At 54.9% G+C, this 19230-nt stretch overlaps 1 protein-coding gene across 4 annotated transcripts in view; it reads left to right on the top strand.

The window, feature by feature from the left end:
• Nucleotides 1-19004, top strand: part of TNFRSF1B (TNF receptor superfamily member 1B) — a 42050-nt gene extending 23046 nt beyond the window's left edge. The window contains exons 3-11 of one of the 4 annotated variants that reach the window (XM_016954222.4): nucleotides 786-914; nucleotides 1583-1732; nucleotides 2239-2332; nucleotides 2666-2901; nucleotides 3745-3822; nucleotides 4386-4420; nucleotides 11767-11971; nucleotides 12304-12369; nucleotides 16534-19004. In XM_016954222.4, the coding sequence (XP_016809711.1) occupies nucleotides 786-914; nucleotides 1583-1732; nucleotides 2239-2332; nucleotides 2666-2901; nucleotides 3745-3822; nucleotides 4386-4420; nucleotides 11767-11971; nucleotides 12304-12369; nucleotides 16534-16814 (1274 nt within the window). In that variant the 3' untranslated portion in view covers nucleotides 16815-19004. Of the gene's footprint in view, nucleotides 1-785; nucleotides 915-1582; nucleotides 1733-2238; nucleotides 2333-2665; nucleotides 2902-3744; nucleotides 3823-4385; nucleotides 4421-11766; nucleotides 11972-12303; nucleotides 12370-16530 lie in introns of all 4 variants that reach the window. The other 3 variants (XM_016954237.4, XM_016954230.4, XM_063785990.1) reach the window with 3 other exon arrangements.
• Nucleotides 19005-19230: the final 226 nt, after the last annotated feature.

Genomic DNA, 19230 nt, shown 5'->3' with positions numbered 1-19230 from the left:
TCTTCTTTCTTTTATTAACTGGAAGGGTCTCTTTAAGAAGTTACTAGAGAGGCTGAGGTGGGCGGATCACCCGAGGCCAGGAGTTTGAGACCAGCCTGGCCAACATGGTGGAACCCGTCTCTACTAAGAATACAAAAAATAGCTGGGTATAATGGCAGGCACCTGTAATCCCAGCTACTTGGGAGGCTGAGGCAGGAGAATTGCTTGAACCTGAGAGGCAGAGGTTGCAGTGAGCCGAGATTGTGCCACTGCACTCTAGCCTGGGCCACAGAGCGAGATTCTGTCTCAAAAAAAAAAAAAAAAAAAAAAGTAGTTACTGAGTCAACTTTTTTTTAAGGTTTCCGTTGGTGTTCTCTGTCCCTGGAATGCCTGCTTTCCAGGCCCATGCCCTTGACCTTGATAGGATACCAGGGACTACATTCTTACTACCTGTTCCCCCTATCATTCATGCCCCTAGCTGGAGAATGTTAGCCATCTATCAAGAAGGAAGAAACTGGCAAGCTAGTTCTTACTAAAGTGTGATTGACTGATAATAGGGCTCCAGTGGTGGAGGTTCAAGCATCTGGAAAGAGCAGAGAGGAATCTATTTTTGAGCAGAAGGGGTTCAGAAATGACGTGATAGCTGGTACAATACTAGATGGGAGATGATTCTGAGGAATTGGAACTCCACAGAATAGCCTTCCCAGCTGGGCTTTAGAACTCTGGACTTTGTGGGGACAGTGGATGAGCCCAGGGTCCTGGCAGAAGGCTCGCCCAGCTGAGACCTCTGGCCCTTGTTTCCTCAGGCCAACATGCAAAAGTCTTCTGTACCAAGACCTCGGACACCGTGTGTGACTCCTGTGAGGACAGCACATACACCCAGCTCTGGAACTGGGTTCCCGAGTGCTTGAGCTGTGGCTCCCGCTGTAGCTCTGGTGAGTAGGTTCAGAGAAAAAGGGGGCTCTCACACCCCTGCCTCCAACATCCCCCGGCAACTCCAGCCTCTTTGGCTTCCAGCTGTCTGGAGTTACCCCAGGCTGGTTGTTGGAAGTGGCACAGGTGCAGCTGTTTACCCCTACCACTGGCATTTTCCTCCTCTGTCTCACCAAAGCCTCTTCACAGCCCCACGGGGCAGGCGGTGGGAGAACTGTGCCCACGTGAGGGTTGAGGAGGTGGTGCGTGGGAGAGTGGTGCGCATGCTCGTGCTGCGAGGAGCAGGACTGCGGGGAGGAGCGAAATTGCTGGGAAGAGCGGGACTGCGGAGAAGAGCGGGACTTTGGGGAGGAGCGGCACTGCGGGGAGGAGCAGGACTGCAGGGAGGAGCGGGACTGGGGAGGAGCGGGACTGTGGGGAGGAGCGGGACTTCGGGGAGGAGCAGGACTGCGGGGGACGAGCGGGACTGCGGGGGACGAGCGGGACTGTGGGGAGTAGCAGGACTGCCGGTCCTGCTCCTGGACTCTGGCCAGTGTTGTGTGTGCCCCATGCTGAGGCGGTCCGCCAGCCTCCTGGAGATCAGCTGTCTGAGAGCGCTGGGCTGGCTGGGAGGGCAGCGTGGGTGTGGCGGAGGCAGGCGTGACCGTGTGCCGCCCTCTCGCTGCTCTAGACCAGGTGGAAACTCAAGCCTGCACTCGGGAACAGAACCGCATCTGCACCTGCAGGCCCGGCTGGTACTGCGCGCTGAGCAAGCAGGAGGGGTGCCGGCTGTGCGCGCCGCTGCGCAAGTGCCGCCCGGGCTTCGGCGTGGCCAGACCAGGTACGGGGTGGGGCTCAGGTCCTTGGGGACGCCCATGGGCCTCTCCTTTGTAGACATCCTTGCAGTGTCACGGGCATCAACCCATTAATTAGTCCAGCAGGGAGCACTGTTAGTGGTGGCCAGGTGCCTGCTACCCATCCGTCTGTCCACCTGTCCACCGTTCATTCTTCCTGCCAGCACTCCCGATTAGGCACCTCTTATGTACTGGAACCAGGAGACCCAGAGATGGATCAGACCAAGCCCTAAGCTAGGAAAGTTATGTGATGCTGCAAGAAGATGAACTCACATAACTCTACAGCCCAATCGCGTGCATGTGTGTACAGGAAGCTGTGTGTATGCATGTGTGTACAGGCATCTGTGTGTGTGTGTGTGTGTGTGTGTGTAAGGGGTGGAGGTGCAGACAGAGGTCCTTGGGCCCCTCAGACCTCTCCTAGGGCTCTAGTGCCAAGGCCCAGCTGTCCCGCAGAGTGTCTGAGTGGTTGACAAGTTCGGATTGTTCCCTGAAGGAACTGAAACATCAGACGTGGTGTGCAAGCCCTGTGCCCCGGGGACGTTCTCCAACACCACTTCATCCACGGATATTTGCAGGCCCCACCAGATGTGAGTAGCTGAGTCCTTTGGTTCTGGAGGAGCAGGGAGGGGCTGTCCCTGGCTGACTGTGGGTCCAGGACACAGAGCAGCTCACCAGCCACCATTGTCCAGACTGCTTTATCTGAGGGTGGCTCCCAGGATAAATGGCATGGTGGGCAGGACCTTGCCCTTGAAGGCAGGACTGGGTGGGTGCATGGGGAGGTGGGGGAGGGCTAGGGTGGTCCTCAGAGAGGGCACACATCGTCACTCTCCTATCCTGCCTGCTGGGGCCCGTGAATGAGCCCAGCCACCCCAGCCACTCTGTCCCCTGCTGCCTCCTGACCAAGCCTCCTCCTCCTCCAGCTGTAACGTGGTGGCCATCCCTGGGAATGCAAGCATGGATGCAGTCTGCACGTCCACGTCCCCCACCCGGAGTATGGCCCCAGGGGCAGTACACTTACCCCAGCCAGTGTCCACACGATCCCAACACACGCAGCCAACTCCAGAACCCAGCACTGCTCCAAGCACCTCCTTCCTGCTCCCAATGGGCCCCAGCCCCCCAGCTGAAGGGAGCACTGGCGACTTCGCTCTTCCAGTTGGTAAGTTGCAAGAAGGCTCATTCATTCACTCCTTCTGTCTGCCTGTCTTTCTGTCTCTCTTTCTTCCTCTCCCATGGTTTTACTGAGAGCCCATGGGGGGCTGGACCCTGCGCCCTGTCCTGGGATACAGGTGGCAGTGAGACTGCTTTCTCCCCACACCTGGTGCTGTCATTCAAAATCCCTAAGTGCGTGGGCCGGATGCAGTGGCTCAAGCCTGTAATCCCAGTGCTTTGGGAGGCCAAGGAGGCTGGAGGATTGCTTGAGGCTAAGAGTTTGAGGTCAGTCTGGGTAACACAGCGAGACTCCATCTCTATAAAAAAATTAAAAAATTATTTGGGTGGGATGGTGCCTATTGTCCCAGCTACTCAGGAGGCTGAGGTGGGAGGATCACATGAGCCCAGGAATTTGAGGCTGCATTGAGCTCTGATCGTGCCACTGCACTCCAGCCTGGGCGATGAGTGAGGTCCTATCTCAAAAACAAAACAAAACCAAACAAAACCCCTGGATAGGGGAGAGGTGGGGTCAGCAATTCGCCTGAATATGCAGATGGTCTCCTTGCTGCTGTTTCTGATGAGCCCATTAGGCTAAGAAGACAGCGGGCTGGGCCAGGTCACCTCCAGGGACTTCCATTCTGGGGTAGAACTGCATCAGGCCAGAGGTCTCAAACTGGTGGCCCTTAGGCTGAATGAGGCACACAGACATGATTGCTTTGTAATTGGATTTGAGAATCTCCGGCCTAGACTCGCCCCTCACTTGCACCTTGGGTCCCTGGCTTGCCTGGCTGGCCCCTGGTACATTTGAGTTTGTTTTCTGTAGCTGTCTGAGCTTCTCTTTTCTTTCTAGGACTGATTGTGGGCCTGACAGCCTTGGGTCTACTAATAATAGGAGTGGTGAACTGTGTCATCATGACCCAGGTGAAAAGTAAGAGTCCATCCTTCCTTCCTTCATCCACTTGTTCAGGAAGCTTTTGTGGGGTGCCTCCTGTGAGGCATTGTGCCATTCCTCCAGCACTGGGCACAGCCTTAGGGGTCAGACAGAGCTGGATATGGGGGTCCTTGTTCTGTAGGAGCTTAAGGCCTGGGGTGAAGGCACCTCTGCTAACTTAATTACTAAAAGGCAAGAGGTGATCAGGGTTTTCTAAAGGGTAGGAGTTCAGGATTCCTATCCAGGAAGCCTGGGGGATTCGGGCTTCCTGCAGCAGGTGGTCTCTGAGCTGGGTAAGATCTTGATGGGTGGAGTCTGTGCAGGGAAGGATGCGCATCCTCAGTGGAGGCGCGGATGGTACAGATGGGGGACTGGAGAATGGTTGGGATGGTGGCAGGTAGAGTTGGGTGGGGGCTTCTGTGGACCTTGTCTGGTAGGCAATTGGTCCCCGCAGGGCTGGGCCTCTCTGCTGGTTCTATGGGGCCCCATACTGCCCTCCTACTTAGGACAGATGTGCCTGAGGAAGTCAATCTCTTACTTGTCCCCTCTCCTCTTTATAGAGAAGCCCTTGTGCCTGCAGAGAGAAGCCAAGGTGGTGAGTGTCTCCACTGCCCTCTCCCCCTCTTCCCCTGGTCTCCTTCCCGGCGTGCTGGGCTGTCACAGAGGAAGCAGTGAATTCTGTCATTGGTCTGTCCAGTGTCAGGAGGTGTGCAGAGCCCTGGGAGGTGGAGGAAAGGCCGGGGAGTCAGGCAGCCCTCCATGGGCTAAGAGAGGCTGTGAGTGTGAAATGCTCCGGCAGAGAGCAGACGCCTTTGTGGCATTTGTGACAGGCACGTGGTCGTGGACCCACAGCGCAACCTTGGGCAGATGTGAAATTGCTCTATGGCTACTTCCTTACCATGAGATGGGGGTTGTGTCTGCTCGATCCAGCCTGCAGGGTGGTGCCATTCGGCCAGCTGACAATGATGTTTCTCCTTGCCTCCATTGTGTTTACAGAGCACTTTCTCAGAGAGCAGTGGTTTTCAAACTGAATTCTGGGATAGCCCAGTGTCCCACAGAGGGCCCTTGGGCGTGGGGGAAGTGGTCATCTCTCAGGTTTGAGGTAGAGGCTGTGGGGCTGGGCCCTGGGTCCTCCCAAAGCAACTCACCTTTGATCTGTTTTATAAAGTAGGGCCTGCGAAGGCTTTTTGTTAGACACAGACCAACAGTGTGTCATATCATAGTATTTCATTCATTCTCCATCAGGAAGGCATTTGGCTGCAAGTAACCCCAAACCTACAGGTGACTTTAGAAAAAATGGCTTTATTTTTCTTGCATTGTAAGAAGTCAAGGGGTTGGTGTCTGCTGGAATGGCCTCCACTATCCCCTTGCATGGTGCCAGCAGGACCCCAGGCTCTGTCATCTTTAGTGTGTTGACTTTTGTTCTCTTGTTTGTGGCCTCATGTCATAAGATGGTAATCATCACTTCATATGTCACCTCTAAGTTTGAGGTGGGAAGAAGGGGCAGGTGGCCAGGTCAGCCATGGTGCCCTTATCAGTAAATCAGACGCCTTCCCAGAAGCTCTGGGTAGACTTCTTTCATCTCACTGACCAGACAGTGTCACATGACCACCCCTAGCTTCGAGGGAAGCTGGGAAAGAGGGTGTTTTGCTTTTCCAGCCTCTATGGAGGAGGAGGACAAGGGAGGGGGGTTGGAAGTGGGTATGGGGTGAGCCAGAACATAGGTCTGTCACAGCCTTGCACCTGGTAGGCAGGGCAGGTTTTTTACCCAATTTGACAGATGAGAAAACAGAGTCTGATGAGTTTTCTCGACCTCAGGGGCAGGTAGAGAAAGAACTTCTCAACCTCATGGATATTTGAGACAACATCTTATTGGGAGGCCAAGGTGGGAGGATTGCTTGAGTCTAGGAGTTCAAGACCAGCCTGGGAAACACAGTGAGACCCTATCCCTAAACAAAATTAAATAAAATAAATATTTTTAAAAAGGATCTTGGCTGGGCACGGTGGCTCACTCCTGTAATCCCAGCACTTTGGAAGGCCGAGGTAGATGGATCACTTGAGGTCAGGAGTTCAAGACTAGTCTGGCCATCATGGTAAAACCCCATCTCTACTAAAAACAGAAAAATTAGCCAGGCGTGGTGGCACGTGCCTGTAGTCTCAGCTACTCGGGAGGCTGAGGCAGGAGAGTCGCTTGAACCCAGGCGGTGGAGGTTGCAATGAGCTGAGATCACGCCACTGCTCTCCAGCCTGGGCAATAGAGCAAGACTCCATCTCAAAAGAAAAAATAAAATAAAATAAATAAATAAAATATCTTACTTAGTTGTGGGGGCTGTCCCATGCTATTCAGCAGCATCTTTGGTCTTTATTTACTTACATGCCAGCCTCATTCCCACTCCAGTGGTGACAATCAAAAATTCTCCAGACATCGCCAAGTGTCCCCTGGAGGGCAAAATCACCCCCAGTGGAGAACCACTGCTCGAGGGAACAGCTCAGCCCTGGGCAGCCCAATGCCCGAAGCTTACACCAGGTGTTTGGAATCAGATAGATTGATTTCATCCCCTGATTCTGGTGACAAGAAAAGAGATGCAGGGAGGAAAACTGAGTTGCTCAAGGTCGCACCGCAGTGTGTCTCTGGACTCCCATCTCAGTGCTCTTTGCCCTGCCCTACAGTATTTCAGTGGGGAGGAAACTTTCTCATTCCCCGGCGAGTGAGTTTCACTGCTCCCTTTCTCCAGCTTCAATTCAGTGACACTGACGGTTGCCGCGTGGTGGCGTGCGTAGAGCGGGTGTCTCCCCCAAGCTCTTCCGCAGCAGCCCAGCTGTCACCTTCCCTTTCCCCACCAAGCGTTTCCCAATCCTCTGTGCACTGAAGATGTGCTGGGTGTGGCCTAGCAGCCTCTGCTTCCCTTTTCCATTTTTTTTTCTTTCTTTCTTTCTTTTCTTTCTTTTTTTTTTTTTTTTTGAGACAGCTATGTCGCCCAGGCTGCAGTGCAGTGGCGCCCTCTTGGCTCACTGCAGCCTCCGCCTCCCGGGTTCGAGTGGTCATCCCACCTCAGCCTCCCAAGTAGATGGGACTATGGGCATGCGCCACCATGCCTGGCTAATTTTTATATTTTTAGTAGAGACGGGGTTTTGCCATGTTGGCCAGGCTGGTCTCAAACCCCTGACCTCAAGTGATCTGCCCACCTCGGTCTCCCAAAGTACTGGGATGAGAGGCATAAGCCACCACGCCTGGCCCCTTTCCTTTCACTGTTGCTCTCAGTGTTCACTGAATGTGAGTGACTCAAGTATCTGTTGAGTGCCCCAGTGGTGTGTCTAGTGCGGAAAAAAACCCCCAAACCCTGATTTGTGGTGTTTGCTAATTTCTGTGGTATAAACACTCACACTGTAGCCAGTTTCCAACTCCCAAGACCTTCCTGAATATGGAGTTGGGAGGAAATCTGCACAGGCCTGAGCTTATCCCAGCACAGCCCTGGCTGAGCCCTGCCAGGCTCTTTGTGACTGAGTCCCCACGCATCCCTGTGGGGCAGGGAGCATCATCACCCCCATTTTACAGAGGAGGAAACTGAGACTCTGGGAGGTTCCATTTTTCCTGTAGGATTAGATCATTAGGTGAGTGGCATAGCCCAGGTTTGAATCAGGTTTATGCCTGTGTCCCACGCTACTCCTCAACCAGCAGCTACTCCTGATAAGAGGCCAGTGGAGAGTCCTCTTGAGCTGGGCTGCTGGGCTTAGAGTGTGGACTCAGCACCCACCTGCTCCTCCTGCCACAGAAAGAACGTCCAGGGCATGGGAGACAGTGGCGTTCCTTTGTTTAGAAAACACCAACATGTGGCCGGGCGCCGTGGCTTACGCCTGTAATCCCAGCACTTTGGGAGGCTGAGGGGGGCGGATCACGCGGTCAGGAGATCGAGACCATCCTGGCTAACACAGTGAAACCCCATCTCTACTAAAAATAAAAAAAATTAGCCGGGCGTGGTGGCGGGCGCCCGTAGTCCCAGCTACTCCGGAGGCTGAGGCAGGAGAATAGCGTGAACCCGGGAGGTGGAGCTTGCAGTGTACTGAGATCACACCACTGCACTCCAGCCTGGGCGATAGAGCGAGACTCCGTCTCAAAAAAAAAAAAAATACCAATATGTGAGCTTACCCACAATCACCCCCACGGACACGGACACACTCATGCACGGACCCACGTCTGATAACAGGTGCGAACATTTATCGGGTGTTGAACGGATGCCAGGCACTGTGCCCAGCGTTCTTTATTCTCACAGCCATGCTGCCACACGCAGGCAGTATGATTCTTGCCCCCCATTATATGGCCCAAGAATCATGGGCCCAGAGAAGTTAGCAACTTTCCCAGTGTGGCACAGCTAATGATCGCGGCCTGGGACACGAATCTAGGAGTGTCTCTCCTCGCCACCCCAGCGCACACACTCACTACGTCACTCACAGATATGCACACATGCCCCCAACATAGACACACGTGTGCACGCTTCACACCCTCACGCCTGTAGACACAGGTGTGTGAGCCTTGTGAACACACAAACAGACGGACCCAGCAGGAACCTGGAGGACCTGGCCCGTGGCTCTGCTGGGTCTCTGCTTCTGCCCAGCAGGGCTGGGCCAGGAGGGGCTGGCAGCTGAGGGTGCTGGCTGGCTGGAATTCTGTTTTTTTTTTTTTTTTTTTTTTTTTTGAGAAAGAGTCTTGCTTTGTCGCCCAGGCTGGAGTGCAGTGGCACAATCTTGGCTCACTGCAAGCTCCGCCTCCCGGGTTCACACCATTCTCCCGCCTCAGCCTCCCAAGTAGCTGGGACTACAGGCACCCACCAGCTCGCCCAGCTAATTTTTTGTATTTTTAGTAGAGACGGGGTTTCACCATGTTAGCCAGGATGGTCTCAATCTCCTGACCTCGTGATTCGGTGACCACCTCGGCCTCCCAAAGTGCTGGGATTACAGGTGTGAGCCACTGCGCCTGGCCCTGGGATCCTGTGTTTTGAATGAGGCTCCTCAGTACTCGGCTCTACTGGGGTACCAGCCCAAGGAATAGGACTCAGCCTGCTTCTGTGCCACCTGGGGCTGCTTGAACTTTGCGACTTGTGGCTTGGGAGGAGGGAGGTGGCCGTGACCTTTGGGGGTTTTTGTTCTGCCTGGCTGTAGCCACCAGCAGAGGGGGTGGGGCACAGGCCAGAAAAACCCCTTTTGTGGGGTTGTGAGGAGTGACAATTGGCTGCTTCTCCTCCCCTTCCAGGCTCAGAGCAGGGCTGGGGGGCAGTTGTGGGCAGTGACCAGGGTCAGACCACCTGGGCGGAGGTTCAGCATGAACTTGCAATGCCCTCCATCTCTCCAAAACTGGGGCACCCAGCCCAGGGAGGGTGTGGGGGTTCCTGGGGAAGCTGGTCTGGGCTTCTGCTCCTGCCATGGACCAGCTGTGTGATGCTGGGCACAGGATGCACTTTCTCTGGGCCTCTGTGGCCTCTTGGGGACGGCTTGCACGGGATCCCTCCAGTCCTGAGTGAGAGGCTGTGGCCTTGGGGAATTGAGGGTGCAGGTGGCGCTCAGGTGTCCGAGAAGCCATGGGAGCCGGGGGCTGCAGTGATTGGACAGAGAGGACCCTGGTACTCGCATCTGTTCTCAGACCACATCTGGAATTGTAGCTCCCTCTGGAGGGAGGCAGGAGGTCTCAGCCTTTCTTGGGGGGCGGTGGCACCTGCACTGCTCGCTCCACCCCTGCTCTCACCTCCCGCTGCAGTGCTGGCGAGCCCCGTCAGCCCTTCACTCATCTCTACCCTCCTTCTTTCTGCCTGGGACACTTGTTTTCATCCTGGGCAGGCCAGGGGCCAGGGCAGCTGTTGGGAATGTGGCCTGTGCCATCTCCTTTTTTGCTGGGATCAGAAAACAATCGCTTAGAATTCCAAGGCAAGGGTGTGAGCGCCTGGCCAGCCAGTGGGAACAGACAACAGCCTGGGAGAGGAATTTCCAGCCTCTCTTCAGTGTGCGTGTCTGGAAATGGGGACCTTGCCTTGAGCCTCCAGAGTTGAAACCCCAGACACCCAGGAAAGGCCCTTTGGGATTTAGCCCAGCCACAGTATGTCCTAACCGTGACCTTGGGCAAGTAACTCAATCTCTCCGTGCCTCAGTTTCCACAAAGCAAGGATAACACTGGGTTGTTGGAAGAATCAATATAGATATTGTCTGGAGGGATGTAGGTACAGTGCATGGCATTGGGTGGCACTCAAATGTCAGCTAATAATATTATTATTATTCTACGGGAAGAAGACATCAGGGGAAGTTGCAGAGCAGCCTGTGGGCGGACTCTGGAATGAGAGGCTGAGGCAGTGCAGCAGAGGGTCTCAGACGTGAGCGCTCTCTGCCCCGGAATGATTGACTGAGCGCAAAGGTCTGCACGCTTTCTCTGTAAAGGGCCAGATGGTAGGAATTTCAGGCTTTGTGGACTGTTATGGTCTCAGTGACAGCTACTCAAACCTGCCTCTGTAGCAAGAAAGCAGTTACATGCATAGACAGCACACACCCAACTGAGAGTGGTGTGTTCCTATCTAATTGTGCTACTGGACACCCAAACTTGAGCTTCACACCATTCCATGTGCCGCAAATTATTCTTTTTTTTGAGATGGAGTTTCACTCTTGTTGCCCAGCCTGGAGTGCAGTGGCTCGATCTCGCCTCACCACAACCTCTGCCTCCCAGGTTCAAGCGATTCTCCTGCCTCAGCCTCCTGAGTAGCTGGGATTACAGGCATGAGCCACCACGCCAGCTGATTTTGTATTTTTAGTAGAGACGGGGTTTTGCCATGTTGGTCAGGCTGGTCCCCAACTCCCTTCCTCAGGTGATCCGCCTGCCTCAGCCTCCCAAAGTGTTGGGATTACAGGCATGAACCACCACGCCTGGCCACAAATTATTCTTAAACATTTTTTTCAACCATTTAAAACGTGAAAACCAGTGGGGTGTGGTGGTGCACGCCTGTTATCCCAGCACTTTGGGAGGCCAGGGTAGGAGGATGGCTTGAGCCCAGGAGTACAAGACCAGCCTGGGCAACATAGCACAACCCTGTCTCTACAAACAATCGACAACAAAAAAATTAGCCAGGAGCAGTGACACGTGCCTGTGGTCTCAGCTACTCAGGAGGTTGAGGCAGGAGGATCACTTGAGCCTGGAAAATTGAGGGCTATAGTCAGCTATGATTGTGCCACTGCACTCCTGCCTGAGCAACAGGGTGAGACCCTGTCTCAAAAAAAATAAAATGTGAAAACCATTCTTAGTGGCAGGCTGTACTGGGCCTCTGGGCAATCATTTGCCTAGTTCTGATTTAACAAACTCTTGTATGGAGTTTACTATGTAATAGGCATTGTTGTAAGCACTTTACAAATATTCAGCCATCTAATCTTCACAGCAACCCTATGAGGTAAGCTATTATTCTCCCTTTATAGATTAAAAAAAAAAAAAGAGGCACAGAGAGGTTAAGTAACTTGTCCAAGGTCACACAGCAAATGAGTGGTAGAGTCATGATTTGCACTTGTGTGGCCTGGGTTTAGAGTCCACACTCTTGGTTGCTAGGCTGGGCCATGTCTCCCTGTGCAGATGGGGTGAAGGAAAGCTGCTTTCCTTCTACTCCCTTATGCAAAATAAGGATGAAAATCCTGCCCCACCTCTAAGACTATTTGGTGAACAGGGCCAGGTATTCTCTGCCCTCATAGGACACTCTAGTAGAGCAGCTGGGTGCTAATAACAGAAACACAGAAACCACGGAGAATCACACCTCCCAAAAAGTGCCGTGTGTGGAAAGAACGTGCAAGGGTGGGCAGAAACGTCACGTAAACTGAGAAGTGCTGATGGCAGGAGGTGTGGATGGCAGTGGGAAGGAAGAGGGGAAGAAGGAGCTGGCTGGTGGGCTGACTGCTCTCCCCTACCACCCCCTGCCCATCCAGCCTCACTTGCCTGCCGATAAGGCCCGGGGTACACAGGGCCCCGAGCAGCAGCACCTGCTGATCACAGCCCCAAGCTCCAGCAGCAGCTCCCTGGAGAGCTCGGCCAGTGCGTTGGACAGAAGGGCGCCCACTCGGAACCAGCCACAGGCACCAGGCGTGGAGGCCAGTGGGGCCGGGGAGGCCCGGGCCAGCACCGGGAGCTCAGGTAAGAGGTGGGAGCACACCTGGCTTCTTCCCAAGCCTCCTTGGTCTTTCTCACCTGGTTTCTGTCTTAGCCATCTCCTCCTGAGCCTCCCCGCAGGGTGGGACGAGGCCTGAGCCACAGGGAACTTCCTTCGGTTCGCTGAACCTAAGTTCCCTCCCGCCTTTGCCCATGCTGGGCCTATCACCTCAAAATCCTTCCTTCTGTGGGACAACCCCAGCTTGTCCAAGTCCCTGGTATCTGGGGGAGGAGTTTTCCTGAAACCTCCCTGCTACCACCCCCAGCTGGCCTCGCTGCTCCTCCGGGCTCACCATGCCCTATCCTCCCTTTGACAGGACTGTCAGACTGCATGTACAGACATTGTCTTCTCCTGTCTCCCACGCCAGGCTGTGGCACACCTGGTGAGCCTGGATCATCTCATTCATCCCTGTATCTGCAGGCCCAACACGGCCCAGCTACTAATAGTTAATCATAACAATCGCTTCTACTTATGGAAGGCTACGGAACAGCAGGCACTGTACTGGGCACTTTACATGCATAAAATTGACCTGCATGTCAACGCTAAGAGATAGTTCCTGTTGTTATCCCATTTTACAGATGAGGAAACTGAGCCCCAGAGAGGTTAAACAGCTTCTTCAAGGGCACATGGCTAGTAAACAGAAGAGCCAGACTCACCCCTAGGCTGTCGGGCTCCAGAGCCCTGGGATTGGAAGATGAATGAAGAAATGGTGGCTCCAGGGCTCCACTCACTGCAGTTTGTTGCTGGGTCTCTTTGGGTCTGAGGCACTGGGACTGTGGGGATTGTGTCCCATTTATGCAGGCTGCATTGTGCCCTGGACCTGGTCTATGACAGATGTCACTCCTGGTTGGCATCTCTAGGGCCCACACTGGAGGGGCCCCTGTACAGGGTCTGCTGGCCTGTGCCTCTCTCCCTCTTACCTGGCAGTGCCAGCCAGTAAGAATTCAGGGAATGACCATGAACTTGGGTCAGTCTGAGATCCTTGCCTGGCCACTCTGGTGCCATAAGAATTTGGGCGGGATGCTTAACCCTGCCAAGCCTTGGTTTTTTCACCTAGAGGTGAGCTATGGCGCCTCCTTGCCAGGGCTGGTGAGAGATGGGTGACATTGTGCCCAGCTGGGCACCAGACCAGGGCCAGGCTCCCTCTGGGCCGCCTCCAGGTGGGGACTGATGGCTGCAGCCCCCACCACGCAGCCCTCCTCCAGCTCACTCACCCCCAGCTGCTCCCCAGCTCACTGCGCCCCTGCCTCTTGCCTGCACTCATGCCACCCCTGCCTGCCACACCTGTTCCTACCTGTCCCCAACTGCCCACAGGAGCTGATGTGGCCATTTCTGTCTGCCCCATCATAGCCCCCAGCCTCCTCGGTGGGAGGTCTCATCAGTGCCCCTCACTCCATCCTGAGAACTCCCTATGGGAGGGCCTGGGCCAGTGCCTGGAAGACATCAGGGGCCCTACACATTGTTGAATGAATGAATGAATGAGTGCGCTCCAATTATAAACTCTTAGTCTTTGCCCAGTTCTTGGATTCGTCTGATTTTTTTTTTTTTAAATGGGGTCTCGCTTGTCGCCCAGGCTGGAGTGCAGTGGCACAGTCTTGGCTTACTTATCTGCTTACCCCAGCCTCCGCCTCCCAGGTTCAAGTGATCCTCCCACCTCAGCTTCCCGAGTAGGTGGGATTACAGGCATGTGCCATCACGCCTGGCTAACTTTTGTACTTTTAGTAGAGATGGAGTTTCACCATGTTGGCCAGACTGGTCTCGAAATCCTGACCTCAGGTGATCCATCTGCCTCGACCTCCCAAAGGGCTGGGATTACAGGCATGAGCCAACACGCGTGGCCCATCTTTCTGATTTCTTAGCTACACCTGGTGTGGCTCCCTCCTTGGGCCAGGGTGGAGCCCTGACCATGTCTGCCCTCCCCTCTCCCCTCTGCCTCTTCTGCTCTGTGCTCCTTCTCCCGAGTCCCCCAGCCCGTGTCCCTGGCCTCTGTCTTCTCTTTCTCTCCCTCCCACCCCTAACACCTCCCTCCACTGTGGGAACCTGTAAACCCCAGGGTTGTGCCCCTTCATGGTCCCCCATCCACCCCCGCAATGTCTCATGCTCGATATGCAAAGGCCATGGTGACTTTGGGTGACATTTGGGTGCTGTGGAGGCTCAGGGTGGAAATTTCCTTCCGGCCTTGTGATTTCAACCCTCCTCCCCCACCACCTGCTTGGGGCTGTTTTGAGCACAGCAGGTTGCCAGCTCCATCCACCTCCCGGCTACCCTATCCGAGTAGTTGGAGTTAGGGAGAACCAGGCTGGGGTGAGGGCACTCAGCAGGCCCCTGCAGCAACAGCAGCAGCAACTCTCATTTTCTGAGGGGGCTACTTACTGTATGCCAGTCCCTTCATATTCATCTCAGCAAACCCACCGTCCAGTGCCTCCCCAACCAGTTAGAAAACTCAGTTGCCCACAGGGGCTGGGCAGGAAGGTGAGGCAAACCTTGGGCTGTCCTTGGCCAGATCTCCTGCATCTGGCTCCCAAGGGAAGCCATAAATCCAGATTTTTAAATGTAAACGCCTGAATTTTAAATGTTGGTAATCAATTCACTTAAAAACATCACCACCACCACCACCACCACCAACAACAAAAAAACCCGTAGACTTGTCCCTGTTACAGGCACTAGGAACACAGCAGGGAACAATCAAAAAGTCCCTGGTCTGGCCAGGCAAGGTGGCTCATGCCTGTAATCTCAGTACTTCAGGAGGCCAAGGCAGGAGGATCACTTGAGCCCAGGAGTTCGAGACTAGCCTGGGCAACATAGCAAGACCCCCGTCTCTATTTAAAAAAAAAAAAAAGTCCCTACCCTCCTGGGTTCAGAGTCTGGTTGGGGACCCCAGGAGCTGGGGGCTCTGGAGATCAGGAGATCACAGAAATGGGGAGGGACCCAGAGAGTGGTGGATAGGATGGGAAGTAAATGTCTCTAGAGAGGGAGGCCAGGGGGTGGAGGGCGCTTTGTGGAGGAGGTGGCCTTTGAGCTAAGGCCTGAGCACTAGAGAAGAGCTCTCTAGGCTGAGGGAGCGGCCTGTGCAAAGGCCCAGGGGACCTGAAGGGCTCAAGGGGCTGTAGCAGGGGGTGGGGAATGTGGCTGGAAGGAACCCCATCAAGGTCTTGGAGCGGCAGGAGAGGGGGTGGGAGAAGGCAGGCTCCAGATCAGACAGGGCCTGGTAGGCTGTAGCGAGGACTGTGGGTTTTTGAGCCCCCAAGGAAGTGATCTGCCAGGTTCAAGGGCCAGTTCTGGCTGCTGATGGGAAACAGATTTCAGAGGGGTAGGGTTGAAGCCAGGACAGATGGAGGCTGTTCACACCCATCCAGATGGGAGTGAGGGGAGGCTTCCATAGCCCACCATGCAGCAGCAGGGCAGGGTGACCCTTGCAGAAGTCATCTTTTGTTTTTGTTTGTTTTTGAGATGGAGTTTGGCTCTTTCGCCCAGGCTGGTGTGAAGTGGCGTGATTTCGGCTCACTGCAACCTCCGTAGCCTAGGTTCAAGCTATTCTCCTGCCTCAGCCTCCCGAGTAGCTGGGATTATAGGCACCTGCCACCATACCCGGCTAATTTTTTTTTTTGTATTTTGAGTAGAGACAGAGTTTCACCATGTTGGCCAGGCTGGTCTCAAACTCCTGACCTCAGGCGATCCACCTGCCTTGGCCTCCCAAAGTGCTGGGATTACAGGCGTGAGCCACCCTGCCTGGTCCAGAAGTCATCTTTTGAAGGGAGACAAGGCAGGAATGATGGATGGGTGTGTGATATGAGAGAAAGATGGGTCCGAGGCTCTGGGCCCAAGTAGCTGGGTGGATGGCAGCAATGGGAACTGTGATGAGGAGGAGAGGTTTTGGATGGGAGATGGGAGTAGAATCAAGAGTTAAGTTTGAGGCTGAGCACGGTGGCTCACACCTGTAATCTCAGCACTTTGCGAGGCTGAGGTAGGCAGATTCTTTGAGGTCAGGTGTTCGAGACCAACCCAGGCAACCTGGCGAAACCCTGTCTCTACAAAAAATTAGCAGGGTGCGGTGGCGTGTAGTCCCAGCTATTCAGGAGGCTGATGTGGGAGGATCACTTGAGGCCGGGAGGCAGAGGTCACAGTGAGTTGAGGGAGTGACACAGCACTCTTTTGAGACCCTGTCTCAAAAAAAAAAAAAAAAAGACAGAAGAGACAGGGTCTCACTATGTTGCCCAGTCTGGTCTTGAACTCCTGGGCTCAAGCGATCCTACAAACTTGGCCTCCCAAGTAGACATCTGTTTTATATAATTGGCTCCTCCCATCTCTGGGGTGATTGGGGCTGGGTAGGTAGTGATGCTATTTTTATTCAGCAGAGGGGAAAATGAGGCACATGCAGGTTAAGTGACTTGCTCAAGGTCACACAACAGAGCTGGGCTAGAATCTCGGTCTCGGCTCCTGGCCCAGTGCTCTTTCCCATGTGTCTGAATCTGCATCTTGGGCAGGGGTCCCTGGGCCCCACTCCTGGACCCCCGGACTGACCCCCACCCCATCTTGTGCTTAGCAGATTCTTCCCCTGGTGGCCATGGGACCCAGGTCAATGTCACCTGCATCGTGAACGTCTGTAGCAGCTCTGACCACAGCTCACAGTGCTCCTCCCAAGCCAGCTCCACAATGGGAGACACAGATTCCAGCCCGTCGGAGTCCCCGAAGGACGAGCAGGTCCCCTTCTCCAAGGAGGAATGTGCCTTTCGGTCACAGCTGGAGACGCCAGAGACCCTACTGGGGAGCACCGAAGAGAAGCCCCTGCCCCTTGGAGTGCCCGATGCTGGGATGAAGCCCAGTTAACCAGGCTGGTGTGGGCTGTGTCGTAGCCAAGGTGGGCTGAGCCCTGGCAGGATGACCCTGCGAAGGGGCCCTGGTCCTTCCAGGCCCCCACCACTAGGACTCTGAGGCTCTTTCTGGGCCAAGTTCCTTTAGTGCCCTCCACAGCCGCAGCCTCCCTCTGACCTGCAGGCCAAGAGCAGAGGCAGCGAGTTGTGGAAAGCCTCTGCTGCCACGGTGTGTCCCTCTCGGAAGGCTGGCTGGGCATGGACGTTCGGGGCATGCTGGGGCAAGTCCCTGACTCTCTGTGACCTGCCCCGCCCAGCTGCACCTGCCAGCCTGGCTTCTGGAGCCCTTGGGTTTTTTGTTTGTTTGTTTGTTTGTTTGTTTCTCCCCCTGGGCTCTGACCCAGCTCTGGCTTCCAGAAAACCCCAGCATCCTTTTCTGCAGAGGGGCTTTCTGGAGAGGAGGGATGCTGCCTGAGTCACCCATGAAGACAGGACAGTGCTTCAGCCTGAGGCTGAGACTGCGGGATGGTCCCGGGGCTCTGTGCAGGGAGGAGGTGGCAGCCCTGTAGGGAACGGGGTCCTTCAGGTTAGCTCAGGAGGCTTGGAAAGCATCACCTCAGGCCAGGTGCAGTGGCTCACGCCTATGATCCCAGCACTTTGGGAGGCTGAGGTGGGTGGATCACCTGAGGTTAGGAGTTCGAGACCAGCCTGGCCAACATGGTAAAACCCCATCTCTACTAAAAGTACAGAAATTAGCCGGGCGTGGTGGCGGGCACCTATAGTCCCAGCTACTCAGAAGCCTGAGGCTGGGAAATCGTTTGAACCCGGGAAGCGGAGGTTGCAGGGAGCCGAGATCATGCCACTGCACTCCAGCCTGAGCGACAGAGCGAGAGTCTGTCTCAAAAGAAAAAAAAAGCACCACCTCCAAATGCTAACTTGTCCTTTTGTACCATGGTGTGAAAGTCAGATGCCCAGAGGGCCCAGGCAGGCCACCATATTCAGTGCTGTGTCCTGGGCAAGATAACGCACTTCTAACTAGAAATCTGCCAATTTTTTAAAAAAGTAAGTACCACTCAGGCCAACAAGCCAACGACAAAGCCAAACTCTGCCAGCCACATCCAACCCCCCACCTGCCATTTGCACCCTCCGCCTTCACTCCGGTGTGCCTGCAGCCCCGCCCCTCCTTCCTTGCTGTCCTAGGCCACACCATCTCCTTTCAGGGAATTTCAGGAACTAGAGATGACTGAGTCCTCGTAGCCATCTCTCTCCTCCTACCTCAGCCTAGACCCTCCTCCTCCCCCAGAGGGGTGGGTTCCTCTTCCCCACTCCCCACCTTCAATTCCTGGGCCCCAAACGGGCTGCCCTGCCACTTTGGTACATGGCCAGTGTGATCCCAAGTGCCAGTCTTGTGTCTGCGTCTGTGTTGCGTGTCGTGGGTGTGTGTAGCCAAGGTCGGTAAGTTGAATGGCCTGCCTTGAAGCCACTGAAGCTGGGATTCCTCCCCATTAGAGTCAGCCTTCCCCCTCCCAGGGCCAGGGCCCTGCAGAGGGGAAACCAGTGTAGCCTTGCCCGGATTCTGGGAGGAAGCAGGTTGAGGGGCTCCTGGAAAGGCTTAGTCTCAGGAGCATGGGGATAAAGGAGAAGGCATGAAATTATCTAGCAGAGCAGGGGCAGGGTGATAAATTGTTGATAAATTCCACTGGACTTGAGCTTGGCAGCTGAACTATTGGAGGGTGGGAGAGCCCAGCCATTACCATGGAGACAAGAAGGGTTTTCCACCCTGGAATCAAGATGTCAGACTGGCTGGCTGCAGTGACGTGCACCTGTACTCAGGAGGCTGAGGGGAGGATCACTGGAGCCCAGGAGTTTGAGGCTGCAGCGAGCTATGATCGCGCCACTACACTCCAGCCTGAGCAACAGAGTGAGACCCTGTCTCTTAAAGAAAAAAAAGTCAGACTGCTGGGGCTGGCCAGGTTTCTGCCCACATTGGACCCACACGAGGACGTGATGGAGCGCACCTGCCCCCTGGTGGACAGTCCTGGGAGAACCTCAGGCTTCCTTGGCATCACAGGGCAGAGCCGGGAAGCGATGAATTTGGAGACTCTGTGGGGCCTTGGTTCCCTTGTGTGTGTTGATCCCGAGACAATGAAAGTTTGCACTGTATGCTGGACAGCATTCCTGCTTATCAATAAACCTGTTTGTTTTACACGTCGACCCCTGGCTCTGCCTGGGGTCTGGGCTTGGGTTTGTCCATGCTCCTGCTTGTCTGCCACCCCTGTGTAAGGGGAGATGGCGTCACGGTCCCTGGAGTCTGGCTGGCCCCTGTTGTGACTGGACCACAGAGGGACCCCTGTTACAGCCGCCCCCTCAAGCCTGTGAACCATGAGAACTTCCTGCTCAGGACCACACAGCTGGCTGGGTTCCAAGTGTGC

This window comes from Pan troglodytes, chromosome 1 (genome assembly GCF_028858775.2).
Source record: "Pan troglodytes isolate AG18354 chromosome 1, NHGRI_mPanTro3-v2.0_pri, whole genome shotgun sequence".
NCBI lineage: Eukaryota > Metazoa > Chordata > Mammalia > Primates > Hominidae > Pan > Pan troglodytes.
Note: the sequence above shows the minus strand (reverse complement) of the source record. Positions and strands in the feature narration are given on the sequence as shown.